The following is a 9,930-nucleotide window of genomic DNA, read 5'->3' as shown; positions in this document are numbered from 1 at the left end:
CAAGGGGGAGAACCATCATTATTGATACCATCCTTTCTTATATATATTATAAAATCTCCATCCAGTTTGGAGATCAATGGAAGATTACCTGAAAATAACTTCATATATTTGCGGTAAGAATTTTCATGGTAATTTAGTGATAAATGATTTCTTCTTTTTTCTTTCTTACTTTTTAATTTTTATTTATTTCTGAGAGAGAGAGAGAGACAGCATGAGCAGGGAAGGGTCAGAGAGAGAGAAGGAGACAGAATTCGAAGCAGGCTCCAGGCTCTGAGCTAGCTGTCAGCACAGAGCCTGACCCGGGGCTCAAACCCACGAACCGTGAAATCATGACCTGAGCCAAAGTCGGATGCTTAACCAACTTAGCCACCCAGGTGCCCCGATAAATGATTTCTTAAATAAGGATTAATGCAATCTATTTCTAACAGATTGACACAATTAAAAAGACTTGATTCTGTATGATTATACACTAATATCACTACCCTACAAAAATTCAAGATTCAAACATAAATCAGAAATTGCACTCATATGCAATGAGCAAAATGTAATTTCCATGTCCATCTAGAAAAAAAAAACTAGGATAATTATGTTTATTTTGTTTGTTTATTTGTTAGAATGCCAAGGTACATGGGAATAAAGCTGGGGATATTGAATTCAGACTTGACTTTGAACCTCGCAGTTGAAGAAAGAAACCACATTGGCCACTTAAGCAAATAATCAAACGGAGACTATAATAAAAATGTGTGTTTAGTAGGAATGAGAAGAAATAGAAAACCCAGATAAAATCACCAAAGTTCTGAGTGATTATCACAGGTCACATGACCCGTTAAGAGTTAAAGACCATCACTAGCTTTTTCAACTCTCAACTACTTCTAGTAGGGAAGCATATCACAGAAGACAGATTCCACTGAAACATTTAAGCCTTTAAAATTTGTTATTGAGTCCCACACAAGGCTCTGTGCTGACAGTGTGGAGCCTGCTTGGGATTCTTTCTCTTTCTCCCTCTGTCTCTGTTCCACCCCAGTGTGCTTGCTTGCTCTCGCTCTCTCTTTCTCAAAAAAATAAAGAAACTTAAAAAAAATAAAATAAAATTTGTTACCCTTTGGAAACCATAATGATTTCTACACCATGAATCCAGACTTCCACTGGATTTTAGTTTTGAAGTTATATTTAATTTGAAGGATATATTAACATAACTTCGTAAACAACTTTCTTCCATCTTGATATAAGCTGAAGAATGAATATTATTACTTTAGGTGATTAACAATGAATAAAGGTTTAAAAAAATTACCCCACCCCAAAAAGAAGAATGTTCCTGAGGACTTGTCTCTGTCTGCATTCATGGATCCATTCCAAGCATCCTCCAGGCACGGGAACATTTTAAGTCTTTCTAATACTTCTGTGTACTTGATTGGGATCAGAAAATATTGGCAAATACCCTAGTGAATAGAAGTAGTGCAATAACATGAAATCTCCTCTTGCTTTGTTCTTGTCTTTAGAGTGTAACTTTTAAAATCATGCTTTGGAGGATCTATTAGTCATTATTGTGCTGATGTGTTTTAGTGGAGAAACATATTTAGCATTCCATGTGCACAAAGATCTTTCCCTTAGTGAGTACAACTTTGAAAAGAATTCTCGTCTTTGTTCTTTCCAATCTTGGGCCCTGATGGAGAAATTTAGGCTTTCATTGAACCTTTTTAATACATAATTATTGACTGTTTTCTATTAATATATGCAATAGTTTAAAAGAAAACCTAGTGATATGATTTTATAACAGACTCATAAGTAGTGTTCATACCAGGAAGTACAGATCCTTACTGCCATTATCAGCAGAAAGGCTTCTTATTCAAAATCAAGGAAATAATGTATAATTTGCTAGTATTGCAGACACTTGAGTGTTGAAAACCAAAACATTTAATAGAACATTCAGGAATCACTAAAATAGTAGTAAGTAAATTAAAGAAAATCCTTTCTACTTTGAAATATGTTCCTTCCTAACCCTGTGCATGGATCTGCATGGTGTTCAGAAGACAGAATTAGATCACCTTAATTAATTCCATTTTGCCTTGTGGAAATCTGCTGTGTCATTGGTTCTGTAATCAGAAAGAAGAAAAAGAAATCACTTTCATTTGTAGTGAGCAGGAAAATGATTTGCTGGACTGGGAAAACTACTAGTCAGACTTAGGTTTGGCTCCATGTGAATCATACCCAGACCCAATACGGCCTTTGTGCAGATGGTGAACAAGATGCTTCTGTGTGAATAGCAGAGAGAATCTTCCTCCTCATGCATGTGCATAAGTGCATGTGTGTGTTTGTGTAAATCCTGACTTGATTAGATTACAGATCAGATTAACTGAAGAAAGCTCATTTAAAAAAGAGAGTTTTCATTTTATTTTTATTGTTGTGAGTGGTATTTTTAATCTTCTTGAAAGGCACCCAAGAATAATTACCTTTGTGAACCAAAAATATACAAAACTGTACAGAATAAATAGTTCATAGAAATCTAGCTATACTTTCTCGTAAAATAAAGCTACACTGTCCCATTCTTGAGGCAACTTAAAACACTTACCCTTAGACGTGCCTTTTGCTACTAATTTATGGCAACTATCAGTTTACGTCAATAAAGATTTTTAAAAACACAACTTTTCCTATTTGTTTTACACCTGTGAATTATTACTTGCCACAAGAAACATATTTCTATCATGGTCATTCAGATTTACAGAGGATTAATGCTATGAAAGAAACCAAACTTAATTTATGCACTAATCATATTTACAATTGAATATCAGTAGCATTTTCAAAATATCCCAAGAGAAACCATGAACTTTGAGCACAAATGACATACCTTATTTCACAGCAGCATTAACAATAAGATTGTCCACACAAAATGTGCAGAAAAACCAAAAAAGTTTGCTTATTCATCCACCTGAACTATTAATCACTCCTGTTTTTAAATTCAGAAAGCATAGCAGTGGTATTTTTCTAACCCTCACATGAAAACTTTGAAGTTTTGGGCCCCTCATAGCCTACTAATTCCACCTTCTATTTTTTTCTTTACTATTACTAGTGGTAATTTTAAAGTTCCAGTCCTTTTGCCTTTATTGCAAGAAAATTAGGTGTATCTGACACTGTACATTTTTGTGATATATACTGATTATAGAAACAATATATTCCTTACATATTATAATAACTACATATACAGGTATAGTTTTTAAATGACAAAACCCAATTCTATTTCATCCACTGGTCAAGTAATTCAAGAAAATAAGGGTTGCTTAAATACTCAACCCTCTTAGATGTGCAAGAGGACTTTTCTGAAACACTTTTAAGCATATGGAGAAATATTACTATAATCCTTGGACGATTTACATGCAAGGATTTATTTTATCAGGGGGCAGGCAAAAATTGCCTGAAGATAATGCAATGGCTTCTCCCAATGATCCCTGAGTTTCTTTTTCTTCTGTTTTTTTTTCCATAGGATTACTGCTGTGCTTTAGTTCTGATTGATGACACACTCATGTAAGGCACTTATTTACAAGGATTGGACTTAAGACAGAATCACAGCATTTCTGCAAAAGCCCTCAATCTCTCCATCTAGGTTTGCTGCTCCAGGACTTCTAAGTAGTCAGGTTCAGCATGTAAGTTAGCTTTAAGCTCAAAATACTCATTTTTAGTCTGTTCCACTAATACCTTCCTTGGCCTTGAGTACATTAAAGTCTCCATTAATTTTAACTCTTCATGGGCTCCAGGATAATGTACCTCCATGTCAGGCTGGAGTTGAGCAATGTTCTTCCTTAGGTATTCTGTGATTCCCAGTTGCTGAAGTTCTCTTTCTTTCTCTAAAATGTTCCTATATAAAGAACTGGCATCCTGAAAAGATAAAAATTCAGTTGTTTGGTCTGTGGTTTTGTATTTCACATTTGACCCCGTGAGTGGTGAATGATTTTCCCGTTCTAAAAGACTTCTTTGGAGATGTTTTGCATCACTTCCATCTTTTTCATTCCTTTCTTCTTCCTCCTCCAAATGCTTTGGGCCAAAGGATGGACTTCTGTAGACATGAACCATGGGACTCACCATGTGCTGCTCATAGAGTGATGCAGTGGGTCTTTCAGTAGTGTGGTGAGTTGTTTTATGACCATACATACTATATTGGAGATGGACCGGACTGTTGTCTCTCATCTGCTCATCTGCTTGTTTCTTTTTGTATCTTCTCCTGCGGTGGAGAACAAGAACCACTATCCCTGCAGCACAGAACACAATGGTTATGAACACAATCAGCAGTCCTAGTATTAGAACAGATAGTGGTACAGCATCAGTAAGTGATCTCAAAATAGTATCGGCTGTCGTTGTGGTTGCAGGAGTACTGACAATTATGTAACTAGTTTGAGTTGGCAGGGATGGGTTATTGACTAAACCAGGGCAAAGAAGTTCACTAGTTAGTGCTTTTAATTCCTTTTTGTCCAGGTGCTCTGGAGAAGTGCAGAGGATGTCATCTGTTACTGTGTTCTTACTTAGTTTTTGTAGCCATTGCTGCAATCCAACCAGGTCACAGGAGCAGTCCCAGGGATTGTCTTCAAGGTCAATCTGAGTCAATAAATCAAGGTCATCCAAGATATTACTTACAGGGAGATGGGTAAACTGGTTTGTTTTCAGGTTTATCCTTGTTAGGGAAACCCCTGAAAAAATATGTGGTGGTAAAACTTGTAGGAGGTTGTTATTTAAATAGAGAACTTTAAGTTTAGGCATTGGGCTAAAGGTTCCTGGCAATATTTCCTTAACTGCATTGTATTCAAGATATAAATATTCAAGACTGTGGAGACCAAGAAACATGCCTCTACTTAATTTGGTCAGATGGTTACCATTTAGATAGAGTTTTTGCAATCTTGTCAGATTCATAAATGATCCTTCCTCAAGAATCTCAATACGATTATTTCCCAAGTGAAGCATTTCCAAAGTGAAGTAGTCCACTAGGTCAGACTTCATTAATGTATGGATAATATTCCCTGCTAGAACAAGCTTTCTGGGATTTTGTGGAGGAGGTTTTAGATCTGATAAGCTTTCAATATTGCGCTCTTGACAGTGTACTAGAAGTCCCGAGGGGGATAGTACTTTGCAGTTACAGGGAATAGGACAGTAGGGTCCTGGAAGTTGAGTGAATGGCTTTGTAATATAGGGTATCAAAACTGGTGCTTTGGTGGTTGGTTTTAGAAGAGGTGTTGTCTTGGTTGACATGCGACTTTCACTTATTGAAGATGTTGCTGCCAGATGTAATGATCCTGATGGATCCTCATGTTCTTCATACACTGGCGGGGTGGGGCAAATTGATTCCTTTTTCAGTCTGCTTAGTATACTTCCTTTGAAAAATGGAGGGCTGTTGCAGACAACATCACCAATTACAGACTGTGGAGGCATGTTTTCCAACCAAATTTTTAGCTCTAATAAGTCACAATTACAGGTCCACTTATTGTCCTCCAACTGGAGGTCCAATATCCGGCCAATGTGTTCTAAAAAGCCAACATAAGGCAACGTTTGCAACTGATTTCCACGAAGATCTAGATGGGTTAAAGGAACGAACCGAAATACGTTTGGAGGAAGACTCTCAATAGCGTTGTCGTTTAAAATTAACACTTTAAGTCTGTTGAGCTTGCTGAAGGCACTTGGTTCAATCACTGTAATGAAATTGTTATCTGCTTGTAGGAATTCCAGGTTTTCCAGTCCATGGAAAGTATCCTCTTTAAGAATTTCTAATGAATTGTGATTGATATGAAGTTGCTTAAGAAGGCCAAGGCCATTAAATGCACCAGTCTCAATATCTGCAATATTGTTAAATCCAAGGTGTATTGAGATAGCATTGGTAAGCCCAGAAAAGTCATTTGTGTGAAGCATTGTCAAGCCATTATTTAATAAACTTAGGTGGAAAGGTCGTGATGGTGGCACACTTATTTGGGATAACTTCTTGATACCTTTACCTTCACAATTTATTAGCATTGTGCTGTCTTTTTCCTCACAATTGCAAAGAGAATCACAAGAACCTCTGGCCAAGGACATTGGAGTTTGGGCCTGTGAAGATATACAGGCAAGGAGAGATGAACATAAGAGGTGAATCCACAGCTTCATGTTGTCATGTGATGAAATCTGATTCTGTAAAACAAAATGCAATAGCCATGCACTTTAGTGGGCAGAGGAAGGGGGGAGATGAACCTCACAATTACAAAATATAGGATTTTCTCCAAAAGGAAAATAATATATATTACTTTGAAACTATGAATACCTCCTGCAGCTATGTTTTATTTTATTCTAATGCGATGACAAGCATGTTTTGCTGTACTTTGAACTTGCCCTGTGATAAAAATATAAAGTTTAGGACACGGAGAATTTAAAATATTATATCATCAGTCGTGCTCACATTTGCCAAATAAACTCCATTTTAATACATGAGAGAGGTGCTGCTTAATTGGAACCATCGGTACTTTGATATGATACAAAGGTGTATATTTAAGAAGAGGCTGATTTTTTTTTTTTTTACACAAAGTTGATGACACTAAGGCTGAAGGATTTACAGTATAAGACAAATACATGATATTAGCCAGAAGCAGAGAAAACTGTAGGGAATGTAAAAATGTTAGAAAGAGTTAGAAAAAATGGATGTATGTATACATGTATGCACATATGCATAAATAACACATTTCCTTTATTTATTTATATTTTTGAACTGGACATCACAATACAACATCTAATACTTGTATCTGTGTTTTAAGCTGCTTTAATTTTTGGCTCAAGATACTTATTGATTTTATCATCTATTTAAAAACCTTGAGGAAAAATGAGTCTCTGACCATGTAAGATGGTAGTTCACTATAAAAAGAATTTCATTTTAACCTATGCTGTCTAGGGCAGTTTGTATAGTCTTGATAGTATTAGACAAATATGGGTAAGAGTGCCCATTAAAATTTCACTTGTTGGACTATATACTGAATTTCTAAAGGTAGGACATTTCCTGCTGCTTTTAAATTGTTATGTATGAGGTTAATATCATAAACCTGAAGAAGAAAAACTGAGCTTTAAAACACATCTCTAGCTATTAAAAAAGAATAAGCAATGCCTTATATAAACTTCCAGCAAATGATTTTCTAATGAGATCTTAAAACAGGCTTTAGGGCACTGAATGTCATCACATAATTAAACAGTGGATCTCCTTTATAATAAGGCTTAGAGTCACAAACAATGAACTCTAAAACGGCACAATACTGAAACATTTGAGGATGCCTCTAATATGGTAAACAAAAAATGACAGTTGAGGATAACAGCATCACATACTGTGGCTCCTTAAAAATTTAAGACACGCAGCTGAAATTTTTTTAAAAAAGATTCTAACCCTGAGATGGTAGCATTGATAAGATAAATACATATAACTCTAATGGCATTTAGTGGCATTTTTTTCTTTAAATAGTGCACCTTAAGTTTATAGACATTAAATTGAAAGGTAAATAAACACCATATCTCAAAACTCTTCAACTTTTCCAAATGGTATTTGCTTTCATTTATTTTTAATGGAATGTGAACAATAACTTTGAACCGAATTAAAATTCACATTCTGATAAAACATCCCCAAACCTCAATAAAGAATCTTGAAAAAAATTTTTCATCCCATGAAAATATATTGTTTTTTTGAAACCAGGTATAGTAAGAAGTTTCTGAATGGTAAAAGGCAACTGAAGAAATAAAACATCATAGTGCCTTTCTATATGAAGGAAAAGTTAGCAGACTAAATGTTTCCATGGGGAAATTGATTTTAAACAGCTCAGAGTCTATGTTTAGAATCCAACGACTTACAGTTGGAAGTCTTCAACTTGTGGATTAGCTTCCACAAACACTAAAGTACTTCTTCATAGATTACTAAGAAAAAATATTACTCATTTCACCAGTCACCGCATCTTGAGAAAACAGTAAATAACTTTCAGATGACAATATCTGGTTATTTTTATAATCTTATATTCATTTTATGTTCTTCAGAATGTCCTAAAGCACTGTTTGTAATCTTTTCAGAAATACACACAAATTTGAAGACTGGTTCTATATTGACAACATCTGATCCAATGTTAAAGAGGTCAAAAATGTTTACTTTTAAGTCAGGAAATAATAAAAGCAGCATACAAAATACAAAGAATCTTGTAATATTCTGCTTATGTTTTAAATTCAACAACTCTGTTTGGAAGTCCTCTCTCTTTCAGAAGGCACACATACTTAGTTTCCAATAACACACTGCATGTCATGAAAGAAATAGTGGCATCTTGTATTATTTGTTCAGCCAGCTGTTGGACTGTCTGCTGCTCGCAGAAAACAGGCATCTGCTACAGCATTAGTTGTGCCCATGAGTAAGAATGAAACTGGATATCTTTTAATGCAAAGTTATTTTTTAAAGGGCAAATATGCAAATTGAACCACTTTAAGATCATGCAGAAATAGGTATTCGGAAAGCCTGAAAACATTCATCTTACCTGTAAAGCAGAGACTCTTCCTGACGTTATCTGTAATGCACAGCTGGAAGAGATGTTCAAAGTAAATTCAGCTTCTTTATTAAAAAGGAAAACACCAACCACCACGTACTTTCTTCTCAAATTTCACTTTTTGGCAGGTCCCATTGCTTCATAAAGTTAAAAGCCTCAGCTCAAAGACTAAATGCTGAGCATTTCATTGAAAATATTTCAGGCAGAGTGCATGCAAGATCATCCTGAAGCAGTTGCCTTTTTTCCCCAATTAAAATTCACGGCATACTTCACAGCTATGCTGACTTTTTTGCATATAGTTAACCATTTGCAAGCTGCTGAACGCAGGGAATAAACAAGATGTTTCACAGAGCTGGGATTGATCCCTCTTGCTTTCTTAGGTTGTAGATCCAAGCTGCAGCAGTGGTCTCTTTCCTCCCTTTCTAGTCTTTCTTGTTAGCTCAGTTTGTTATTAGTCAGATTGCCAAGGGCTGGGAGGTAGGCGTAAATAAAAGAGACTTCTTGGCTTTTGACTCAGCCTTTAAGCCCTTCCCTAGCAGAGTGCTTTACCCAGCCAGTGTCATTTAACACAAGAGACAGCTCCACCTTGGGACCGCTCAACTCCTCCTCTTTCTGCAAATGGCCTTTCCCCTCCCTTTCAATACCAAAGAGAGTGCAAGTAAATTCTGATGGAAATAATGATGTACCATTTTAAACATTGTATAAAAGCTAAATAACACATTATGTTAAGTTCTCAGCCAGCACAGTGCTGTACTGTTTGCACACACATGTGCAGAAAAGCTGTCAGCATGTGGCCTGTAGAATATTTGCTTCAGGTTTGGTTTTGCTTTTTTTTTATTTTGTTTTTTACTGGTATTTATGGTTGAAATGGTGCACTGATTATTAAAGTGTTCACGTGAACTACTTTCCTGCAATATTTGCATTTTTGTATTCACCATTTGATTTTTTTAAAGCCTCATGCCAGAGACTCTAAGTAATATACTTCATTATTTCTTTCCCTACAGCTAATGTTCAGTAATGAGACTAGAAATGAGGTTCTTTTGCAGTTAAGATAATATTTATTTGGAATGGAAGTATGATTACTATAAAATACATTCGAGAAACTTTATTACAGATGGTTGTTGTTAACTGAACATTACTTATCACTCTCCAAAATATGAAATGATGTCTTTTCAGTAAAATGAAACAAGTAGATTGAATATGTAGAAACTACAATATCCTGGTTTTTATGGTACTCACTGGAGAGAGCCTTTTTTTTCCTAAAAAGGTTCTATTTATAAAGCTACTTGTTTCTTCAACTCTCAAAAGTTTCTGAATCATCACTAATAAAACTCTCAACTGTCAGATTCCTTATTTCTCAAAATGCCTGGTTTTAAAAAATCATTGCTTCTACCTGCATTCTAAGTTCCTGAACTTCTTCACA

At 35.5% G+C, this 9,930-nt stretch overlaps 1 protein-coding gene across 1 annotated transcript; it reads right to left on the bottom strand.

Annotated features, from left to right (window-relative positions):
- Nucleotides 1–2,378: 2,378 nt before the first annotated feature.
- Nucleotides 2,379–8,951, bottom strand: SLITRK6 (SLIT and NTRK like family member 6). The gene is made up of 2 exons (XM_039248281.1): nucleotides 8,499–8,951; nucleotides 2,379–6,141 (listed from the first exon to the last, which is right to left on the bottom strand). The coding sequence occupies exon 2, from the start codon at nucleotides 6,115–6,117 to the stop codon at nucleotides 3,595–3,597; it is 2,523 nt and encodes an 840-aa protein (XP_039104212.1). The 5' UTR covers nucleotides 6,118–6,141; nucleotides 8,499–8,951; the 3' UTR covers nucleotides 2,379–3,594.
- Nucleotides 8,952–9,930: the final 979 nt, after the last annotated feature.

Source organism: Hyaena hyaena, unplaced genomic scaffold (assembly GCF_003009895.1).
Source record: "Hyaena hyaena isolate Hyena2069 unplaced genomic scaffold, ASM300989v1 scaffold_309, whole genome shotgun sequence".
NCBI lineage: Eukaryota > Metazoa > Chordata > Mammalia > Carnivora > Hyaenidae > Hyaena > Hyaena hyaena.
The sequence above is the reverse complement of the archived record's forward strand: the minus strand, read 5'-3'. Positions and strand labels throughout refer to the sequence as shown.

Excerpts from the sequence above, each read along its gene's own strand:
- SLITRK6 (XM_039248281.1), bottom strand. The coding sequence starts at position 6,117 with ATGAAGCTGTGGATTCACCTCTTATGTTCATCTCTCCTTGCCTGTATA.